Source organism: Paroedura picta, chromosome 10 (assembly GCF_049243985.1).
Source record: "Paroedura picta isolate Pp20150507F chromosome 10, Ppicta_v3.0, whole genome shotgun sequence".
Lineage (NCBI taxonomy): Eukaryota > Metazoa > Chordata > Lepidosauria > Squamata > Gekkonidae > Paroedura > Paroedura picta.
This window is the reverse complement of record NC_135378.1, coordinates 85,196,090-85,219,005: the sequence shown is the minus strand read 5'-3', so window position 1 is coordinate 85,219,005 and position 22,916 is coordinate 85,196,090. Positions and strand designations below refer to the sequence as shown.

Genomic DNA, 22,916 nt, shown 5'->3' with positions numbered 1-22,916 from the left:
TTGATACCTAGAGAAGCCCTGGCAGAGCTGTTACCCTTTGTGAAAGGTCAGTTGCTCACGGCCAGAAACCAGCCCTTCCCCGGACTGACAGCCGCCAAATTCTGCAGGGAGGTAATCAGTGGACACATCTATACAAACGAAGGGCAATCATGTCCGTTCTCTTCTTCTGTGCAATTTCTTCCTGCCTTCTTTGGGCAGCATTTGGCGACATTTAGGGAAAGGCCCTAATGCAGGGCAAAAAGCACATGCCAATAGGGTTGCCAACCTCCAGGAGGGGCCTGGAGATCCCTCAGAATGGCTGCAGCTCTCTAGATCAGGGGTAGTCAACCTGTGGTCCTCCAGATGTCCACGGACTACAATTCCCATGAGCCCCTGCCAGCATTTGCTGGCAGGGGCTCATGGGAATTGTAGTCCGTGGACATCTGGAGGACCACAGGTTGACTACCCCTGATCTAGATGACAGAACTAAAAAAAATGGCTATCTCTGTCCAACCCCCACTTCCTCTTCAGGCTCCATCTCCCCCAAATCACCTGCAATTTCCCCGCCCAAACTTAGCAGATCAGTTTCTCTGGAGGAAGGCACCTTCGTAGGCATGGTTGCCAGCCTCCAGGTAGTAGCTGGAGACCTCCTGGGGTGCACCACCCTAGACTCCACCCTCCCAAGTAGCCATCTTGTACAGGGGAACCGTAGACAGGAGATGATCTGTAATTCTGGGGGCAGAGATCAACTTCCCTGAAGAAACTGTCTGGTGTGGAGGAATGGGTTCTGGGTTGGTTTACCCTACTGAAGTCCTTCACCCCCCCCCAAAATTCCAGGGTTGCCAATCTCCTGGTGGGGCCTGGCAATCTCCCTAAATGAGCACTGATCTCCAGGCAAAGGAGACCAATTCCTTTGGAGGAAACAGTTCCTTTGGGGGGTGGGCTTTTTGTCATAATACCCCACTGAGCTCCCTCCCCACCCCCATGGGGTACTTTCCCCAGGCTAACCCACCAGGTATCTCCACCCGGAGCTGGCAACCCTACGAAAACCCTTCCAAATCCCCAGGCATTTCTCAACCCAGAAGCGAGAACAGGGAATCCACGGTAGGCGAAGAGCCCTTTAAAAGCCTCCATCGCCCTCTCTAGCCCAGGTGGGCCTGCAGGCTCCCCATCAAGAGACCACACCCCCTCCTCACCTGTCCCTTTAAGGGCTGGCCGGGAAGCTCTGATGCTTTTTTCAAACCCCTGCAAGGTTCTACAAGGAACCTCCACAGTTGAGGGCCTGTCTCCCAAGAAGCACCCTGCCTGCGGCACCCTTGCAAGCTATTGTTAATAACAATATTGTTTTCCCCTTGGGAGCGCAGCGACTTTTTTGAGAATCTCCGGCCTGGGAGAAGAGACCCCCGAGCCAGGCGGCTTCTCTGCGCTGGAGGGAGCAATCCACGTGGCCTGTTTTTAACGAAGCCTTCTGTGTCAATGCAGGGCTAGGGGAACCTATGCCCTCCTCCGTCCCGCACTGCAAGGTGAGATGGCTTCTGCGGCTTCCCCCTGCCCCTCTGCCGGTCGGCTGCTTCTCCAGGCCGTGACTCCCAGCCTGGGCTGGCTCTGAAGGCATGGAAGAGAGAGAGGGACCCCTCTGCTATTTCCACACTCTGCACGGCCCCCTGGGAAAGATGAAGCCCGATTCGCAGAGGAACGACAGCGAGAGCAACCTCCTGCCTGCTGAAGGTGAGGCTTCTTTTATTTTAAAAAAGTCAATGTATTTGCGTTTGTCTGTTTGGAGACAAGCTGGCCTGGAAACTGCAAGGAGGTCAGGGAGCAAGAGGAAGGAAGGGAGTCAAATCCCTAGAGATTTGCACCGGGAGACGTCTTTGGGCTGAGTTTGCAAAATGGCAGCCTGTATGCAAGGGGGGTGGGGTGGGTGGGGGTGGGAATGTAAGACTGCTCTCTTCCTTGCCTTGAGGCGAAAGGGGACTTTTAGGAACAATTTGGGGATGATCCCGGCAGGCTTCTTGGCTGCACACTGATTATATTTCGTGATGTGTCTGCTGCAGGAGGAGAGCTGCCAACTCCAGGTTAGGAAGTTCCTGGAGACGAGAGGGGTGGGGAGGGACGAGGCCTCTGTGGGGCATCACGTCACACAGTCTGCTGACTGTGGGGTGGGTGGGGGGGGATCTGTGTCGGCTGGAGGTCAGTTGCCGTTCCAGGAGAACCCCAGGCCTCGCCTGCAGGTTGGTAACTGCATGCAGACTCCCTGGGGTTTTGTAGCGACTGGATAGGGCGTTTTTGGACTGAGAATTCGCGTCGCCCAGAGATCTCTTCGGATTGCACCGAGTTTAGCTCCCCGGGAGAAGAGGGCTGCTTTGGAAGACGGACTCCATTGAATGCCACAGATTCTAAGGGGCGACCTCTCCCCCAAATCCCCCTCCCTCCCTAGGCCCCCAACTCTCCAGAAATCTCCCAAACCAGAGAGTGCAACCTAACTTCGGATGGCATTTGTCAAAAAGTCTTCTTCAAGGACAGACTTCGACTCTGGATCAGTAACCTGTTCATGCAGGGGTTTCTGGTTTGCAAAATATTGATGTCACTTGGCCCAAGTCCCTGTTCTTCTCAGACGCGGCTGCCAAATGGCCAGTAATTTCCTGACTGGGAGTTTGCAAGCCTTGTAAGAATGTGCGTGTATTTATTTTATTTATTTATTTTTTGGATTTATATTCCACCACTTCTCCAGGGACTCATGGCGGCTTACAAGAATATATCACCTCGAAGGAGTGTGTGTGATTAGGATTCAGACTTGGATGCAGAAAGTGCATGTTGAAAGGCTCTCTCCTGTTTCAGTCTTGCTTGTCCGTTACAGCTCGGGGACTTACAGAAGGGGATGGTCTCATCTCTCCTCCTTTGCTTTGTCCGCACACCCACCCTGCGAGGTAGGCTAGGTTGAAAGTGTGTGATTAGCCCAAAATTACCCCGTGAGTCATGGAGCTGAGTGGATGGGGGTATAGTTCAGAGGCTGAGAGGCAGGTTTGTGAACTACTAATTCTGGATCGGATCTTTTTGGGTTTTAGCGTATTCATAGCCTGTCTTTCTTTTGGAATAATTTGGGGGCTTATAGTCTCTGACTCCCTCTGTGCCTTAAAACCTCCTTTGCAAGGGGGTCACAATAAGGCGTCCTACCTTACAAGGTTGGGGGTGGAAAGTGCGTGTCAGAATTACAGCATGCCTATGTATGTATGCCTTTTTGCCCTTTATTTAGCAGATTTCATTTTCTTGTGGATTTCTCCAAGCCTTCCTGCTTGAGGAGTCATTGCTATGAGCATTGGTGTGGCGGTTAAAAGTGATGGCCTCTAATCTGGAGAACTGGGTTTGATGCCCCACTCTTGCTCCACCTGCTTGTTGACCTTGGGCCCTGCACAGTTCTCCCAGAGCTCCCTCATCCCCACCTAATGAACAGATTGTCGGTTGTGGGGAGAGAAAGGGAAAGGTATTTGTAAGCCACTCTGAGTGTCTTTCAGGTAGTGAAAAGCAGGACATTAAAAAAAACAGCTCTTCTTTGAGAGCCAGCCAGGTGCCGTGAATACATGGATTGTATGACTTTGACCCGTCTGAAGCGCTCTGAAGATGCTAGAGACTGTTATCACGTCCACCCCACAATCCGGGTCCATCCCATTTTTAAATCTTCATTGTTTTGATCATCAAACAAAGTTTGAGACCCTTTAAGGGCTCCCTTTAAGACTAACAAAGTTTAATTCCAGCTAACCAGGCAGGCAGCATATAAATGAAATAAACAAGGAAACAAACAAATAAAAAAACATTTGTGCGGATGCACACGAAGGCTTACATCTGGAATTAAACTTGGCTGGTATTTCGATTTGGGGAGGTTGCCTTGTTGAAGCGGCAGAACGAAGTTTGATTCAAGGCACACGAATGTTTATACCTTGAATAAAACCTTGGCGATCTTAAAGGTGCCACTAAACCTTGTTTTCTTGGAATTTGTCCATATTCTGGGTATAAAGTTTTGTGTGTGTGCACAAAATCTCATACCTCGAATAAGACCTTGGTGGTCTTCCAAGGGCCCCTGGACTCAACCTCCGTTTTGCTGCTTAAGACCAAATGAACCTGCATTTTTATCATGTCTTCCTCCCAACAAGGACTGAATGTTGATCTTCCTTCTATTTTGGGAATTTTCCTGGGGATCTCTTTGGATTTTGTTGTTGTCTTGTAGCATATTATGGCTTCAGCTGGGTTTGGGGGTATGGAATCTATATATCACTTTCTTTTTGTTTCTGGGCTCAGTCCAAGGAGCTGATGTTGACCTGTAAAGCTTCTGGTAATCACCTTTAAGGCCATCCGCAGTCTGGGCCCAGTGTACCTAAGGGATCGCCTCTCTGCCCTCACCCCTCAGAGAGCCTTACACTCTCCTACTACCAACTGCCTAGTGATCACAGACCCCAGGGAAGCTCACTTGACCTCAACCAGGCCCAGAGCTTTCTCCATCCTGGCCCCTACCTGGTGGAACGAGCTCCTGGAGGAGATCAGAGCCCTAGTGGAGCTTGAACAGTTCCGCAGGGCCTGCAAAAGGGAGCTCTTCCGCCAGGCATTTGGTTGAGGTCGACTTGAATTCAATCTCCTTCCATGGGCCCCTGAGGCCCCCTCCCATGAGAATCACCACCAACATGGCCATCCTACGGGGCCGTCAGTAAGTTACAGTTAAAACTGGATATTCTTACCATGTTTGTTCCATTATGTTACTGTTCCATGTAAACCACTCTGAGCCTCCGGGGAGGGTGGCAGACAGACAGACAGGCAGACAGACAGACAGATAAATAGATAAAGCCCTGCACAACCAAGGGCCTCCTTCACCAGTATGGATACACACTTTTCTTGGATGCTTTAGGATGCTTAGGGCTGATCCTCCATTGAGCAGGGGGTTGGACTAGATGGCCTGTGTGGCCCCTTCCAACTCTAGGATTCTATGATTCTAACCTACCCATATGCCCCAGGTTCAGTCAGGAAGCTAAGGTTGCCAGCTGCCAGGTAAGAAGCCAAAAGACAAGACAGCTGGGTACACAAAACGAAATGGCTTGTGATCCGAATTGTTTGTAGAAACTGTATATGAATCATGCAACTAAGTTGAAACACCCAAATGCAAACCGGTTATAAACACATTTTCAAAATCTTTTTTTCCTCAGTAGCATATAAATGTGTCATGATTTTTTTTTCAAAAGTTCTCCTTTGAGGAAAATCCTGGTCCCTTATCAATCTTCAAGGGATTCATAGGGCCCCAAGCCCTATGAAGATAGGTTGAGGGACTTGGGAATGTTCAGCCTGGAGAAAAGGAGGTTGAGAGGGGACAGGATAGCCCTCTTTAAGTATTTGAAAGGCAGGATGCTGTTTCCGTTGGCTGCAGAGACTGGAAGATGAGGTGTAAATTCTTCAAAATACATGGAGATGTGGCTTTGAGCTGACCCTGTGTTAATCATGCATACATCCCCTTCGGATGCAGAAAGGCGAAGCAAAAATCCATTTCATGCCTGCAAGAAATGCAGACTGCAAATTTGAACCTTAGGGCTGGCAAGGAAGGGTGGGGGGAGCTTTAACCCTTTAACCACCACTCAGATTTGCTATCAGCATGGGTCTCTGCCTTGCTCTTAACACATTAATGGGGAGAATAGAGTTATTCCAAAACCCATCTGAGATAACTTTCAGAAGATGCTTCTTGAAGATCTGTGGCCACCGAATTCCGCGGGTAGAAAACTAAACAGAGCTCAGCCATAAATAACCTCGGTTGAGCAGAGCTCATAAAATTGTTCACGTGCAAAGGAAATCTTATAATATTGTGGAGCCTCTTGTGGCGCAGAGTGGTAAGGCAGCAGTCATGCAGTCTGAAAGCTCTGCCCATGAGGCTGGGAGTTCGATCCCAGCAGCCGGCTCAAGGTTGACTCAGCCTTCCATCCTTCCGAGGTCGGTAAAATGAGTACCCAGCTTGCTGGGGGGTAAACGGTAATGACTGGGGAAGGCACTGGCAAACCACCCCGTATTGAGTCTGCCATGAAAACGCTGGAGGGCATCAGCCCAAGGGTCAGACATGACCCAGTGCTTGCACAGGGGATACCTTTACCTTATAATATGTTTATAATGTTGTTTTTGAGAAACTAGGATATCCATAAATGGCATAAAATAACTGGAAGCTCCCAGTCTTTTATCTGCTGTGTTAAACCAGCGTTGTTTCTGAGCTGTTCTCATCCCTTGTAACTTTTCTTTTGTTTTTTTGGATTCTTTAAATTGTTTCTGATTATGCATAACTTTTATGAAGCGACGTTACAAGCCCAATAAACCGTTTCCTCTGTTTAATGTGAGCGCTCGCCGGTTAATGAAAGGCTGTTATGAATAAACAGAGCTCCGGATAAGATCTGCGATTCTCACTGTCACGGAGAGTGGAGACGATTCATTTTCAAAGGCAGGAGAATCTTGGGTCCTTTAAAAAACAAATCCCCAAATGGATGCTTGTTGGGGGGTGGGGGGAAATGCTCCAAAATTGCAAGAATGTTGGAACGGAAAGTCTGGAGCAGTCAGAAGAGGCGGCCAGCGGGCCGGCTGCTGAAAATAAACCGTCTGTGTACGATTTCATAACTCTCTTGTTACTCTGCGTTGTAATGAATACTCCCTGGACAATTACGCGGTAAATAGAGAGCAGCTGCTAGATCGGGAATTAAAAACCACCCTCTCTTCTCTGGTTTGTGCGTTTAGGTCCCTGCGAGCTAGAGAGGTTGACTCTGTGGATGAAGTGCATAACATCTTGTGCCATCCCAAAAATGTCTCTCTCATTGTTTGTTTATTTATTTTATTTTTTTGATTTATACTCTGAGCCTCCTGGCAATGCCAGCTTGGACTTACAACTTGTTATTATAAAATACATAAAACAGCAGTCAAAAACACGATACCAACTGTGTGGCAACCCCAAAGAATCTCAATTTCAGGTTTCGGGGTGGGGGGGAGGGGATATCTCTATCGAAGATACCCAAGATGTGAATCAGGGTGGGGGGTAGATGTTTTGCTAAGAACAAGGGCCAGCATGAAATCTTTTGGGCCAAGGAAAGCAGGACCGATTCCTGAGAGGTCTGCAGCTGCTTTGACTTGTAATCTGTTGCTCGGTGAATTTGCATGTTTGATGCATGAAGTTATGGCACAGATATGACAGCTGCCACTTACCACCTCCCATTCTGTCCTACAACAACCCTGAGGCTGACTAGAGAGAATGGCTGGTCCGGGGTCACCCAGACAGCTTCCGTGTCGAGCGGGGAATGAGCTGCGGTTTCCCACGTCCTTTGCTGATATTTATGTTCATGCTTTGTTTATAACCTGATTTCCTCTCCAATGGGAACCCAAAGTCGCTTACATGATTCCCCTCACCTCCATTTTGCCCTCACAACAACCCTACGAGGTAGGACAGGTTGAGAGTCTCTGACTGGCCTAAGGTAAGCCTGCAAGCTTCCATGGTAGATTCGAACTTGGGTCTTCCAGATGCTAGTGCAGCAGAGGTGGCCAAACTGTGGTCCTCCAGATGTTCATGGACTACAATTCCCATGAGCCCGTGCCAGCGTTTGCTGGCAGGGGCTCGTGGGAATTGTAGTCCATGACCATCTGGAGGACCACAGGTTGACTACCCCTGCCCTTGAGTACACTTCCTAAGTCTTGACTATGTTGACTAAGTCTTGACTTAACTATGTTAAGTTTCTCCCTTTTTAAAAAAATATAATTTTTTTCCTGTGACTTTTTTTTTTTGGCGGTGGTGGAAAAGGCATAGCTGCATTCAGCCCTGCAAAGAGCCTCCCAGAGAAAATTAGCGAATCGTCAGGCAGCAGCTGGAACCTGCAAATCCCCTTATCTAAATCCTTTTCGCTCCCTGCAAAATTCCGACAGGTGTTTCGCCCCAGCAGGATCTTTTGAACTCTCTTCACAGGTTTGCTCCAGGCCAAATTCAGGATCGTAGTGCTTGCCTTTCCCTCCCCTCCCTCCCTTCCTTATCAGAAGCTGCAAATAGACAATTGTTTAACATACCCCCAAGTAGAAAGCAGCTTGAGAGAAAGAGGCATGGCATGGATTCCTTAGGTACTCAAGTTCAATTCCTAAGAAAAGCCCAGCTGGATGAGTTTGATGGTCTCTCTTGTCCAATAGCCCAGGGGTAGTCAATCTGTGGTCCTCCAGAGGTCCATGGACTACAATTCCCATGAGCCCCTGCCAGCAAACGCTGGCAGGGGCTCATGGGAATTGTAGTCCATGGACATCTGGAGGACCACAGGTTGACTATCCCTGCAATAGCCTTTTTCTGATCTGATATCCTGCAGGAAAGGCTTCATCCAGGGTGAAGAGGTCCAAACCTAGCATTGCCAACCTCCAAGCTGAACATAGGAGTGAAGCCCCTGTGGTGGGACCCAGGAGGAGAGGCGGACCCACAGGGGGGGGGGCGGGACAGGACTGTGACTCAGTGGAAGAACCATTTTTTTGGCATGCAGAATGTCCAAAGGTCCATCCCTAGCATGGCCTTTCTCATCTTTTCTACCAGTGAGAAACCCCTGAAACATCCTTCAGGGTTCAAGAAACCTCAGAAGTGGCGTAATCAGAATATGGTTGGGAAGCAGAGCTGTGGACACGCCCATGGTTGGCTGCTGTGTGAGTCTAGACAAGCCCCTGGTCTGATCCAGCAGGGCTCTTCAGATGTTCTTATGAGTCATAGAATCATAGAGTTGGAAGGGACCTCATAGGTCATCTAGTCCAACCCCTTGCCTCCTTGGATGCATGTTGATGGAGAAGCATCCACTCCATTGCCAGGGTCGGATGCTTGGTCATTAATCTGCCCAAAGCCTCAAACTCCATTGCCAAGCATGGGGGACCTACAGCAATCCCAGTATGGGCCACCACTTTATCAGAGTCCACCAGGTCCTTCAGGCTGCCTCTTCCTGTCACCTTGCCGAAGTCATGATATACTGGGATGGGAACAGTAATTTTGGGGTGATTTGCGAGGTCTCAGAATGGGAGTCCGTTTACTGTCTCTCCCAGTGTTCTGCTTCTCCCTGGGCCCACAGTAGCTGGGCCCAACTCCCAAACCCCATGCAGATGGGGGGTCCAGATGGAATAAGGAAGTTGACTGTGGCCACCACAGGTTTCTTCCGGGAATCCACCAGAGCTGCTTATGTTTTCCATCTTGTTTTGTCTAGCCATCAAGGTATAGGTGGGTTACTAAGCTACTGGCAATGCAAAGAAACTGGTGGTTCTGTTGCCAGAGGTCACATGGTCTCTGTGGGGCGTTGCCAACCTCCAAGTTGGGACAGGAGATCCCCTAGTGTTACAGCTGACCTCGGGATTACAGAGAGCAGTTCTGCTGGGGAACAGGATAGCTTTCGAGCTGGGTAAAGTAACAACTGGCTTACTTAGGGGATTGCTTTCCCCAGCTTTGGGGTGTGTTTGAAGGCATCAGCAGTTCCTCAACTAGGGTTTCCAGTTCGGGAAATACCTGGAGAATTTTGAGGGTGGATCCTGAGGGTGATGGGGGTTAGGGAGGGCCAGTTCAACCCCCAGCGTCTCTAGGTGAAGGGATGTAGAGTAGGTGATGTGAAAGATCTATTGCTGAGCCCATGGAGAGCTATGGAGAGGGGCCGTGGCTCAGCGGCAGAGCCTCTGCTTGGCATGCAGAAGGCCCCCGGTTCAATCCCCGGCATCTCCAGTGAAAAGGACCAGGCAGCAGGTCTCTGCCTGAGACCCTGGAGAGCCAAGGAGAGGGTCTGTGGCCCAGTGGCAGATCCTCTGCTTGGCATGCAGAAGGTCCCAGGTTCAATCCCCGGCATCTCCAGTTTAAAGGACCAGGCAGGAGGGGATGGGGAAGATCTCACCTTGAGACCCTGGAGAGCCCCTGCCAGAGACAGCAATATGGATTTTGATGGACCAGTGATTTAACTCAGTATGCGGCAGCTCTGTGTGCTTATGTGTGTGTTGTTGCGTCTGTGGCCAGCTCACCCTTGAAATGGCAAAATCTGGAATTCGGTACAAGACTCCCATGAGTCTGGTGCGATAGATCTGAGCCTGGAGGAGTTAAGATAAATAGATGCTTCAGAAGATTACAGCTGCTGATTGGCTTAGAGGGTAATCGTAGGTGAATTCTTGGTCTTGGTAATTTTATTGTGGGGAACTGCTTGTTAAGTTTTTAATGTTTTTTTTATGGGGTATGTTTTTATTGCTGTGAGCTGCCTTGGGACAACCTAGTCAAGAGAGGCGGGATAGAATCCTAGAATCCTAGAGTTGGAAGGGACCTCCTGGGCCATCTAATCTGACCCCCTGCACTGTGCAGGACACCCACAACCCCATCACTCCTCCACTGTCACCTGCCACCCCCTTGATTCTTCCCAGAATCAGCCTCTCCGTCAGATGGCTATCCAGCATCTGTTTAAGAATCTCCAAAGGAGGAGAACCCACAACCTCCTGAGGAAGCCTGTTCCACTGAGGAACCGCTCAAACTGTCAGGAACTTCTTCCGGATGTTGAGACGAAATTTCTTTTGCATTAATTTCATCCCATTGGTTCTGGTCCGTCCCACCAGGGCAAGAGAGAACAACTCTGCTCCATCCTTTACATGACAGCCTTTTAAATACTTGAAGATGGTTATCAGATCCCCTCTCAGTCATCTCCTCTCCAGGCTAAACAGACCAAGCTCCCCCAACCTTTCTTCATACGTCTTGGTCTCCAAACCCCTCACCATCTTCGTTGCCCTCCCCTGGACCCGCTCCAGTCTGTCTACCTTATTTATAAATTAAATTGTGAATACATAAAATAAAGAAATGATTACAATCTTAGCAAACTGCCTTTGGGAAGCTGCCGACCCTCCAGAACTTGTAGTCAATGAACGGTTGTCGAATCAGCCATTTCCCGCGTGAACGACGGAGATTCCAGCCTTTACGTTCTCCGCTTGGCAACCTTCCCAGACCTGTAGCCTAAGTGTTAACAGATACCGCATTTGACAAGGGAAATGAAATCCAAATAAAAGAAACAGGGAAAACGACAAAGCACAAAATCCCGGTTGTAGCAGCAGATGCCGGGCAGGCAAGGTTCCAGCGCTTAAGGACTCCAGAGGTATTTTTGAGGGGAGATTTGATTAATACAGCCAAGTTTTGCCCGGGCATAGAAGCGTAATCTTGAGTGCGGTCCATAAATCTCCCAAGTGGGATATTGTGAGAAAAGTGAACTTACATGGATTTGGGTCGATCCAGGTTGCAGTCAGAAGGAGAGAAAGCAGCCTAATCTATGTGGTTACCTGCCTTGAGATTTAGGAAAGGTGGGTTAGGAAAATAAAGATAATTATTATTACAGTCCTTTCCCGCCTACAAATGGCCAGCTTGTCCAGCATCATAGGTGTGGGAGTATGAGGACCTTCCCTCTACTAGAGAGACCTGCAGAGATACTCCTTGGAAGGCCATGTGGAGGGAGGGAAGGTCAAAGCGCGAAGAGGGGTCAGAGAGCAGCTCCATGGCCCCCCCATTCAAGGAAATGACATTTATATACACCGGGCATGCCAAATTGCTCCTTTTAACAGTGGGACCTCTGCCTCGTGGCCCAAATATCATCATAGGGTGGGTGGGAGAGGACCAGTTCTGGGTTTGGGAGGGGGTAGGGAAGACAGGGGACCTGTGCATGCTAGCAGGCCTCTATGTGCAACTAGGCACATACTGTAGTGTCAATGGTTGTGCATGGTATGACTAAAGTAGCCAAGGACCACTTTCCCCTTTTCTCCAGGGGAACTGATTTATGTGGTCTGCCAATTAGTTCTCTTGGTGGGAAATCTCCAGGCCCCACCTGAAGGTTGGCAACAGGGACCATAGTAGAAATACTGGATTATGGAGTCCTAGAATCATTGAGTTGGAAGGGACCTCCAGAGTAATCTAGTCCAGCCTCCTGCAGAATGCAGGAAAGTCACAACTACATAGCGAAATCAGAGTCCAGGGGCACCTTTAAGACCAACGAAGATTTATTCAAGGCGTGAGCTTTTGAGTGCAAGCACCCTTCCTCAGACTTGCTTGCAATTGAAAGCTCACACCTTGAATAAATCTTTGTTGGTCTTAAAGGTGCCTGACTGGCCTCTGGTTTTGTCGTGCTACTTCAGACCAACTCAGCTACCCATTTGAAACTACATGGTGAAATTCACCATGCATTTTGCGTTTCACATGCCAGCAGGGGCTCATGGGGATTGTAGTCCACGGACATCTGGAGAGCCAGAGCTTGGCCACCCCTGTGCCTTCTTCTTTTCTATTTCCATTGAACAAATTAAAAAATGAAAGAGAAAGGCCAGCCATTGCAGTCCCGCCCGGCATCTGGGCCAAACCCAAGACTGGCAGCGGCTCAAACATCTGCGTACGTCTCCAGGAGGTGGACTCTGTAAACAGCAGCCACAGTAATTGCTGTTTGTGACTAGTGTGCTGTTCAAAGCACAACCCCACAGTCGGCCAGGATGATACCCGTGGAGGGCTCTGCCGTTCCTGCCCGAAGCACTGTTTCCCCCTGAAACGGCTCTTGCATTCAGAACCCTTAAATGATACTTTTACATTGCGAAACAGCCGAACAATGACTCTATTCAAGTTCCCTATAATGAAGCAATGTTTATGTGCGGCCCAGAGCCTGTTGGCGGAAACAGTCAAGGCAAAAACACACACGTTTGACTCAATTGCTGCTGGAAAAAAGCAGCAGAACAGCCGGGCGGCTTGGAGCTGGAGCGGAGGCAGGCCGTCCCGAAGCCAAGGGCGGCGTTGTGCCTTCCAGCCGCCGCTCCAGGAGCAGTTCCAACCATCCGAGTAGACGGGCCCGGCTGGAAGAACGCAAAGTGAATCCAATTAGATTTCGAGGCCATTCAACACAGGCAGCGTGTTCAGAGTGCTCCTCGATCTGCGCTTGCCGATTTCTCTCTCCCACGCACACGCAAAAACGTATTTCTTTAATGGCACGGAATTTGCCTCTGTCTGCCCCAGAGATCTTAGCAAATCAGGATATTTGTGGGAGAGCTGCATGATGCCGCTTGCTAATTTCCTGCTGATTTACTCTGTCCTTATATCTGCACTGTGATGATCCCTGTTCCATTGTCTGTGGAAGTGTGCGTGCACACAAAAGCTCACACCTGAAATAAAACGTTGTTGGTTTTAAAGGTGCCCCTGGACTCGAATTTGGTTCGGCATTTCTGTATAATACTTACCCTAATGAATGTGCCAGTCTTAGGGTTACCAGTCTCCGTATGTTTCTGTGTCTGTGTGTGTGAGAAGATGGTCCCAAATTACAGTGGGTCTTTGGATTGCAGGAATCAGCTCCCCTGGAGAAAATGATTCTTAAGATGGTGGATTCTATAACATTATACCCCGCTGTGGCCTTCTCTTCTCCAAATTCACCACACTCAGAGTCCACCCATTCTTCAGGCATTTCCTATGTGGCGCAGAGTGGTAAGGCAGCCGTCTGAAAGCTCTGCCCATGAGGCTGGGAGTTCGATCCCAGCAGCTGGCTCAAGGTTGACTCAGCCTTCCATCCTTCCGAGGTCGGTAAAATGAGTACCCAGCTTGCTGGGGGGTAAACGGTAATGACTGGGGAAGGCACTGGCAAACCACCCCGTATTGAGTCTGCCATGAAAACGCTAGAGGGCATCACCCCAAGGGTCAGACATGACTTGGTGCTTGCACAGGGGATACCTTTACCTTTAACTGGCCACCCTATTGAATGGTACAAGTGAAGAAATGCATTTTTCCTGTCGGGTCTGAAATCAGCATTTTGGTGGTTTCATTTCTCTGGACAGAAGAGGAGGGAGGGCTAGGTGGTCGGTCGCTGTCCAGGTTCAACCACAGTGCAGAAAAACTAAATTGTTGATTGCCAAGGACCGATTGTTGAATGACACTGTTGGATACCAGTTTCACCGTCAAATATGTCTGCATTTGAGTCAAGATGTTTATTGTACCGCGTTGCTTCGCGAGAGTTACCGTGCAAGCCGCCCAGAGCCGAAACGGAGGCCAGGATATAAATATAATTACTAAATAAATAAACAACTCGCCTCACCTTTATACATTTGCAAACAGGTGTAGCTAAAGGCTACAGGACGGTCACACGCAGAGCCCTTATCCAAGCAGGATCAGCAATCAGAGGTTCTAAATCCTCCAGATGTCCATGGACTACAATTCCCAGGAGCCCCTGCCAGCATTCACTCCTGGGAATTGTAGTCCATGGACATCTGGAGGGCCGCAGTTTGACTACCCCTGCTAGACAGCCCGGAAGTGGTTCTTTGAGCCAGCTGCACTCAGCCAGAGGGTGGAGAAACTTGAAATGATAAAAACCTCCTGGCATCCAGTTTAAAAATTGTTTACAGCAAACAGTGGGTTGGATTTTAATCCTTTTAATAATAAAAAGGAGGAAGGGGGGGTTTGTTGTTCCTTTATATATTGCCTTTTCATTCAGACTGCCCCATGCCAAAATGCAAGGGCCATCCGTCTTGTCAACGGGGATAATAGGGAAGGACACTTTGTCCTCAGAAAGACGCTTGCTCACGCCGTTTCATTGTTTTCCTGACTGTTTGCGGCGGGGACGGGGCAGCGGTGCGGGCCAAAGTGACACCAGAAGGGAAAGGAAGGCCGCAGAAGCCGCGCCCTTGCTTGTTCCAAAGAAAATGCAAAAGTCCGTCCCTTCATCAGAGCAGTAGACGCCTTGGTTGTAACGGACCCCCCTGTCGTCCAGGGGAGGGGGAGATTTTGATATGGCAAATATTGCAGTGGCTTCCCGAAATGGGAATGGGTGGTTGGTGGTGTTCCAAGGTTGCCAACTCTGGGTCAGGGAATTCCAGGAGATGTTGGGCGGGGGGGCGGGGTGGAATTCTGCAGTCATGTAATGCTGTATGGCAGGAGTGGCCAAACTGTGGCTCTCCAGATGTCCATGGACTACAATTCCCACAAGCCCCTGGGCTCGTGGGAATTGTAGTCCATGGACATCTGGAGAGCCACAGTTTGGCCACCCCTGTGGGAGCGGAAAGGAAAAGTGTCAGTAAGCCAGTCTGAGCCTCCTTTGGATAGTCAAAAGCCAAATATGAAAACCCCAATTCTTCCTTTTGAGAGCCGTCATCTCCATGCCACAAGCTGCTTAGCTGTGCAGCAGAGGTATATGAGTGGCTGTTAGCTCCTGGGTATGGAGGTAACATTTTGTCTGGAGCAGGGATGCTCTGTCTTCTCAGTGCTTGGAGGGCAAATGTGGGACGGCTTCTGAAGTTCTGGTCCCACTGGTGGACCTCCTGATGGCCCCTGGGTTTTGGCCTCCGTGTGACACAGAGTGGTGGACTGGATGGGCCATTGGCCTGATCTAACATGGCTTCTCTTATGTTCTTTTAGATGCACGTCTGCTGGCAGTGGGCACGTGACACCCTAATACACAACTCTGCTTTGGTGGTGGAAAATGCCATGCAATAACAACCAACCTATGGCAACATCATAGAGTTTTGAAGGCAAGAGAGGTTCAGAGGCGGTTTCCCTTTGCCTTCCTCTGCTAAGGGACCCCGGACTTCTTGGAGGTCTCTGATCATAGGTTAGCTCTGATCCCTGCTTAGCTTCTGGGATCTGACAAGATGGGGCTAGCCATGCTTTAGGATGCTCTGGGCTGATCCTGCGTTGAGCAGGGGGTTGGACTAGATGGCTTGTATGGCCCCTTCCAACTCTATGATTCTATGCCCATCCATGGGAAGGCCAAGGTCTTAGTCCCAAATTTCCACCTTCTAAATTGACAATAACAATAGTAAACGTGCCTTTTCTGAACAGCTGCCCTTGGTGGCTGCAAAGGATTCTGGGTCTTCGGTTTCCCTAAAGCCGGCTCCCACCTTGCATCCTTCTTCAGTTCTCAGTTCAGAATCCCGTGCTATTTCTGGCTTCTTAATCCTTCCTTTGTTTAATCCTTCCTTTGTGGACGTTGCCAAATCACGGTGCAGAGGATCCCTGCGACGTTCCTCCCCTGAAACCGTGTGACGCTCTCCAAATATCTAGCCCTACTGGTTCTTGAAAGCTTCCCTGGGGAAAGGACAAATGCCCACGCATGTTCCGCTTGTAGACAAGAACGCGTCGGTGGTGGTGGGAACAGTGGCTCTTTTCATGCAACGGCTTAAAAACTCGGGGTGGCTGAATTCCACGGGTTATCTTCACATTCCCAAAGATTTTGGGGGTTCTGGATCTCAGCTGGGCTCAAAAGGGCCAGTTCTGGAGTGGGAAATTCCATAGTACTTGGGCGGAAGAACGCCAAGGAAGTCCGTGAATCCCCCGAAAGCATCCCTTGCTGTGGGCCAGATTTCACGCGTGAAACTCCCTTAGACTGAATCAGACAATCCGTCCGTGAAAGACAGTACAGTCCGTTCAGTCTGGCAGTAGCTCTCCGGAGTCAGAGGTCTTTCTCGCCACCTGATCCTGTCAACTGGAGATTATTATGATCATTTAAATTTATTTCCCGCCTACTCCCGAGACCGGCTCGTGGCGGGTTACAAGTTGTCCCTGCTAAAACCCCAATAAAACCCTATTAAGACAATATGAGGACATAAAAGGACATAGAAGTCATGCAACAAAAAAACCTAGAACAAAACATGGCGGTAGTACTAATTTCCCATCCCCCTAGTAAAATACTAATAAAGGGGGTAGGAAGAGGGGGCTAGGGCCTAAATATTGCCTAACATTGGGGGGGGGGCAATCTGATCTCCTTCACTGCCCTGACCTCAAACATAAACCTGTCGGAAGAGCTCCGTTTAGCAGGCCTTGCAGAATGCCAAAAGTTTCTGTGGAGCCTGCAACTTTTCCGGGAGCTCATTCTACCAGGTAGGGGCCAGGACCAAAAAGGCCCTGGCCCTGGTCGAGGCCAGCCGTGCTTCTCTGGGGCCAGGAATTACCAACAAGTTGGTGCCCACAGAGCGTAAGGCTCCGTGGGGAGCATAGGGTGACAGGTGGACCCTCAGACCACAAAGGGCCTTAAAGGTCAAGACCAGAACCTTGCTCCGGGTGGCAACTGGTAACCAATGCAGCCGCCTCAGCACAGGCTAGATATGGACCCTCTACGGTGTGCCAGTGAGGACACGAGCAGCTGCATTTTGTACCAACTGCAATTTTCGGATCAAGCCCAAGGGCAGGCCCACATAGAGCAAGTTACAGAAATCTATTCTGGAGGTGACTGTCGCATGGATCACTGTGGCCAGGTGTTCAGGGGACAGCTAGTAGCTGAGCCTGTCGAAGATGGAAGAATGCCTGACCGGCTACCCTCTTGACCTGTGCCTCCACGGTTAGTGGAACACCTATGATCACTCCCAGATTTCTGGCCTGGGGCGTGGTCAGATGCCGGGGATTGAACTAGGGACCTTCCGCGTGCCAAGCTGATCCTCTGTCACTGAACCGCACACAACCCAAGTGGGTTCTGTTGACAATCCAGGAATCCCCGAGGCCCAGCAACGGCTGTTTTGCAAATGAGGAGGGGTGGGAGGGGTGCTGGGCGCGACTGTATCCGTTCAGCGTCAGCAGCCTTGCTCCTTCCACCACGGTGCTGATTTACTTCCTCATCGGGTTCTTGAGGGCGGTGTCCAGAAGCAGAACGCTTCCCCTAGCAACCCGGTTTTCCCGAGGAGCTGCTGTGTGCAGAAGGATTCCGCGTCCCTTTGTGTCGTGTTAAGGCAGGCCAACAAATTTCTTCCCCACCGAGTGTACTTTCGGCTCTGCGGTTTAATCTCCAGCCACCGATCGGTTTTCATCTTGGTAATTTTTTGTCTGCAGGAAAGCGATTGTGCAATGCCCGGTGTGTGCATACTTTGTAGGGGTGTGTGTGTGTGTGTGTGCTCATTATTCTCCCGTACAGCCAATAGGTATTTATCTGCAGCTCTGCATTTTTATTTCTCTCTCGCTGCATTCTGTTCTTACTGACGCTACGCCGTCTCTTGCATCCTCTTAACATGTCATGTTTAATACTTATGCCTTGTTTAGCATTTCCGCAATCCTCGTCCTATTACATTGCTCGTTAGATGTTTCTGTCGTGCATAGATTGCGTTCATTTACATTAGCCTGGTGAGCCATCCTGAGCCATCATGGAACGGCCAGCGTATAAATGCTGCTGCTAGTAATAATAACGCATGACGTAGCCCGTCTTGGGTCTCGGCGAGTAAAGTTGACTATAAATAAGAAGAGCGTCCCATCAAGTTCTGAGTCATGGTGACCACCAGCTGTGGAGCGTTCATGGCAAGAGAGGAGCAGAGGTGGTTCCCCACTGCTCACCTCTGCATGGCAACCTGGACTTCTTTGGTGGCCCCCCACCCAAGTACTGACCAATGTTGATTCCGCTTAGCTTCTGAGATCGAGCTATCCTCACCCATCCTGGTCAAGGCAAGAGACTAACAGCTGTATTTTTTCATTACCTGCCTCTGCTTAGCAACCCTGGACCTTCTTGGTGGTCTCTCATCTGCGTACTGACTGCATCTGACCCTGATTAGCCCCTGAGATCTGAGGAGGTTGAAGAATCTTTACAAGGTGATCCATAGCAGGCTGTTGATCCTGTTGTATACCACCGTGACCTTGGAGTTGATACCTAGACATCGCTGGTCTCACCAGGAGGCCAGATGGATGCTTCTAGCCCTTTTTTTTGGTGGTTCTGGAAGTAGCGATGTATTGGTGTCGTGGTTAGGAGCGCGGACTTCTAATCTGGAGACCCAGGTTTGATTCTGCACTCCATCATGTTTGCAGCCAGCTGGGTGACCTTGGGCTCTCCACAGCACTGGTAAAGCTGTTCTGACTGAGCAGGAATCTCAGGGCTCTCTCAACCTCACCCACCTCCCAGGTTGTCTGTTGTGGAGAGAGGAAAGGGAAGACGACTGTAAGCCGCTTTGACTCCTTCGGGTAGGGAAAAGCGACATCTAAGAACCAACTTCTTCTTCTTCCTCTTCTTCTTCTTCTTCATTTCTAAGTCTCCTTTCCACCCCAATAGGGTCCCCAAGGCAGTGAACATCAACCATTAAAGCATTTTTCAAACTTTTCAAACAAAGTCTATACACACAATTATTCAATAAAGACATATCAATAGACGGTGTTGAAAACAGGAGTTAAATTTAGAATGAGAAGCGATTAAAGAGCAGGGGCTCATGGTTATTGTGATCCATGGAATGTCTGGAGAGCCACAGTTTGGCAACCCCGGATAGATAGCAAATATATTACAATGCTCAAGCAGAATAAGAATAGAAATTGAACGTAAATGTATAAAGAATCAGAATTTGAATAATGACATTTTATGATAGATTTTCCTTTTACTGTGAGATATCTAATGGATTTCTTTTCCTGGATGTGATACATTAACTGTGAAATCAGTGGGTTCAGAGGTGGACATGGACACCAGTCGGGATGTAAGATTAACACCCCAGCATGGTACAAGTAAAACTGAGAACTGAACCAAAGCCCCCTGCCCCCCCCCCAAAAAAACCCCAACATATATACACCAGCAAACAATGGATCTTCCTGCCCGTGTGTGCTATTGGTCAGCTTCAGTCTAAATTGATTGGATCTGGCAGATGGGATCTAGCCGTGCATTGGTCAGTTACGCGTCAACCTCACTCCCAAAATAGCCAATGATGGGCCTGGAGGGGGTGGGAAGGGGAGGGGCCCTGAGGTGGGCATATCCACAGCTCTGCTTCCCAACCATATTCTGCACGATCATGCCACTTCTGGGTTTTCTCAAAGCCTGAAGAACGTTTCAGGGCAAAAAAGTAGGGTTTTCAAGGCAAAAGACGGCAGAAGCAGTTTCCCACTGGACTTCTTTGCTGATTCCCCCATCCAAGTACAACTGAGGACAGCCAATCAAGTCACCACAGCTGGCTTCCGGCAACACCTGGTCAGGTTTTCAAGGTAAGAGTCATTCAGAGGAGAAAAGCACCAGCTGCTAAAAGAAGAAGAGAAACAACTTTGTAAAGAGAGAGAGAGAGGAGAGAGAGAGAGTCCTAGCAGTCTAACTGTTCTTCATCAGTCCTGTTCTGTTCTGGAGGCAAGGAGGGAGGCGGTGTACTCAGAAGAGCCTGAAGTCTCCAGATGAGCCAATTCGGAGGCAGTTATTTGAGAAACACGGAGAAGTTCCTAACTGGAATATACTAATGACACCCCTCTGCCGAGGTTCCCTTTAGGATATTCCTCATATGCCTGCATATTCTAGCACATTCTCCAGGGGAATTCTGGGTCCCACTGGGAGGCTGACAACTGTAAACCTTGCTGGCAAGTACTATGCGTGGGGACGAGCATGTGATCAGTGAGGGAGGTTGCTGCACTCTTAGATGTCTCCCTGCACCAGGAACCCAGATTGCAGTTGGCTGCAGCCAGAGCCTATTTCCTCTAAAGTTGATCTAAGGCCCTGCCAGGGGCTCATGAGAATTGTAGTCCATGGACCTCTGGAGAGCCACAATTCGGCCACCCCTGAATCTAAGAGGAAGCTGTGTGGGTGGCTCCTTTTATGGGAGGTGGGTGTGGTTTCTCATTCTTTTGCGACTGGGAGCTACTCTACTGCAAGACACTCCTGTTGACCCTGTTCCCCGGTTGGCGATGGGTTTTTGGTTTCAGTGGGGATTAGCATTTGTTTATGTTCACTTAGCTGCCTCCTAGGCTTTCGTGCCTATGTTAATGGTCAGGTTCCTTCCCTGAGCCGTCAGGGTCAGCGCAAACCGAGCCGTAGGCCGCTGCGCCACATGGGAACTGCCTGTGAAACTGCAGGTGGGAATTGTTGCGTAATCGAAGTGGTTGAAGGGAGCTGCTTGGGACACGCCCATTTTAATGAACGTTTGAAATTGCGCTTCAGGGCATGCGCGGCTGTTGAAGTCGAGCCGTGGCCACCATCTGCCTATCTTTGGTCTTGCCAAGGTATTGTGCAGCTGCCTTCGGGCCTAGCATTTCCAAGTCGTCCGGATCCCATGCTCTTGTTTCAGTGTGTGGATGGTTTTGTTCTCATCTAAGGCCATACAGTTTGATGCCTGCTCCAACAGGTCACTTATGGAGAAGGCCCATTCCGCACAGGTCGGATAATGCACTTTCAATGTGCTTTGGCAGCTGCATTTTCCCATGCGAAACAGGAAAAGCTAGTCCTAAAGTGTATTATCAGACATGTGTGGAATGGGTTTTCCTCTGGGCGTTGCTTCCAAAACTGGTGCAAATGTGTTGATGTGCCAGGAGTTCATTGCACCAGTGCCAGCGTGGATGTGGCGCATGGGCAAGGGTGTCTTCTCTTTGGGTGGCCCCTACTATTCCAACCTCAGCTTCTTATTACTGTCTTGGCATGACTTGAAGTATTGATCTTGATCCATGAGGTGTTAGCAGCGTTGAAATTTGCAAAAGAGGTGGAGCATCATAGATCACTGGTCTGATTAAGTGTCTTAAATAGTTTGATTAAGAAGAGAAGCCACTATGAACAGGAAGAGGAGAGAGAAGAGAGTTTCGCCCTTACTGTTTTGTCATAGAATCATAGAGTTGGAAGGAACCTCTAGTCTGACCCCCTGCACCATGCAGGACACTCACATCCCAATCGCTCATCCACTGTCACCTGCCACCCCCTTGAACCTTCACAGAATCAGCCTCTCCGTCAGATGGCTCTCCAGCCTCTGCTTAAAAATCTCCAAAGATGGAGAACCCACCACCTCCCGAGGAAGCCTGTTCCACTGAGAAGCCGCTCTGACTGTCAGGAACTTCTTCCGGATGTTTAGATGAAATTTCTTTTGAATTAGAATCATCCCATTGGTTCTGGTCCGTCCCTCTGGGCCAGTTGGAGCCCCTTTGATGTTCTTATCAAGAGAAGGCCTCTGCCTCTCTGCCATGTTGTGGGCCCTCCAGAGTACCATTTTGGCCCTGGGTGAGACAGGATGTTGGACTAGATCAGGGGTAGTCAAACTGCGGCCCTCCAGATGTCCATGGACTACAATTCCCAGGAGCCCCTGCCAGCGAATGCTGGCAGGGGCTCGTGGGAATTGTAGTCCATGGACATCTGGAGGGCCGCAGTTTGACTACCCCTGGACTAGATGGACCCTCCCTGGCCTGACCCAGCAGGGCTCTTCTGATGTCATAAGAAATGCCTGTGCTGATTCTCTCAATGCTTTGATATTTGATTTTTTCCCTCTACTCATTGCAGGTTGCGTTTTTAATTCTTCCCCATTCTTGTCCTCCACCGGTGTCTTTTCAGGTGAATGGCTGCTGCGCCTGCAGTAATGACACTTTCCAGAGTGCACTACTGACTCACATCTAAGAAAATAAAAAAAATAAAAACAATGACAGCTCAGAGGCCTGTTGCTTAAAAGATAGGGAGGACAAGTCTGTGCAGGCATCATTTCGGAAGTTGGAACCTTTTTGATGTTTGTGTTTAAAGTGCTCTCACGTCTCAGCTGTCCTGGGGCAACCCTTTTCCGTGTTCATGGCAAGAAACGTTCAGAGGCAGTTTGCTATTGTCTGATTTTGCATAGAGACCCGGGGATCCCTTGGTGCTCTCCCGTCCAAGTACTAACTGGGGCTGGCCTTGCTTTGCTTTCATGGTCTGATCAGTTGGGTCAGACCAGTGAGAATCCATCTAATCCAGCCTCGTGTCTCACACAGGGACCGCTGGATAGTCCACCACAGGGCATAGAGGCTGAGGTCTTCTCCTGATAATAAGAGGCCTGCTGTGGTCCAGCTAGCCCAGAAACCCATCTCTCATGCTGGCCTATCAGTTCCTCTGGACAGCCAACAACAGGACAGGGAGACCAAGGCCTTCCTCCAATGTTGCCCCCTGGCTCTGGGATTCCGAGGTTCGGTGCCTCTGAACATGGGGATCTCTTTAGTCACCTTGGCTAGTAGCTACCGATAGACTTCTCCTCCTTGAAGCTATCTCTTTTAATGCTTTTGGCCATAACTACAACCTCTGGCAGTGCTTTTG

General features: G+C 49.6%; 1 protein-coding gene across 2 annotated transcripts in view; it reads left to right on the top strand.

The window, feature by feature from the left end:
- Positions 1-1,228: 1,228 nt before the first annotated feature.
- SLC4A11 (solute carrier family 4 member 11) overlaps positions 1,229-22,916 on the top strand; it is a 164,843-nt gene continuing 143,155 nt past the window's right edge. For both annotated transcript variants that reach the window (XM_077301216.1, XM_077301215.1), the window contains exon 1: positions 1,229-1,707. In XM_077301216.1, coding sequence (XP_077157331.1) covers positions 1,593-1,707 — 115 coding nt within the window. In that variant the 5' untranslated portion in view covers positions 1,229-1,592. The remainder of the gene's footprint in view (positions 1,708-22,916) is intronic.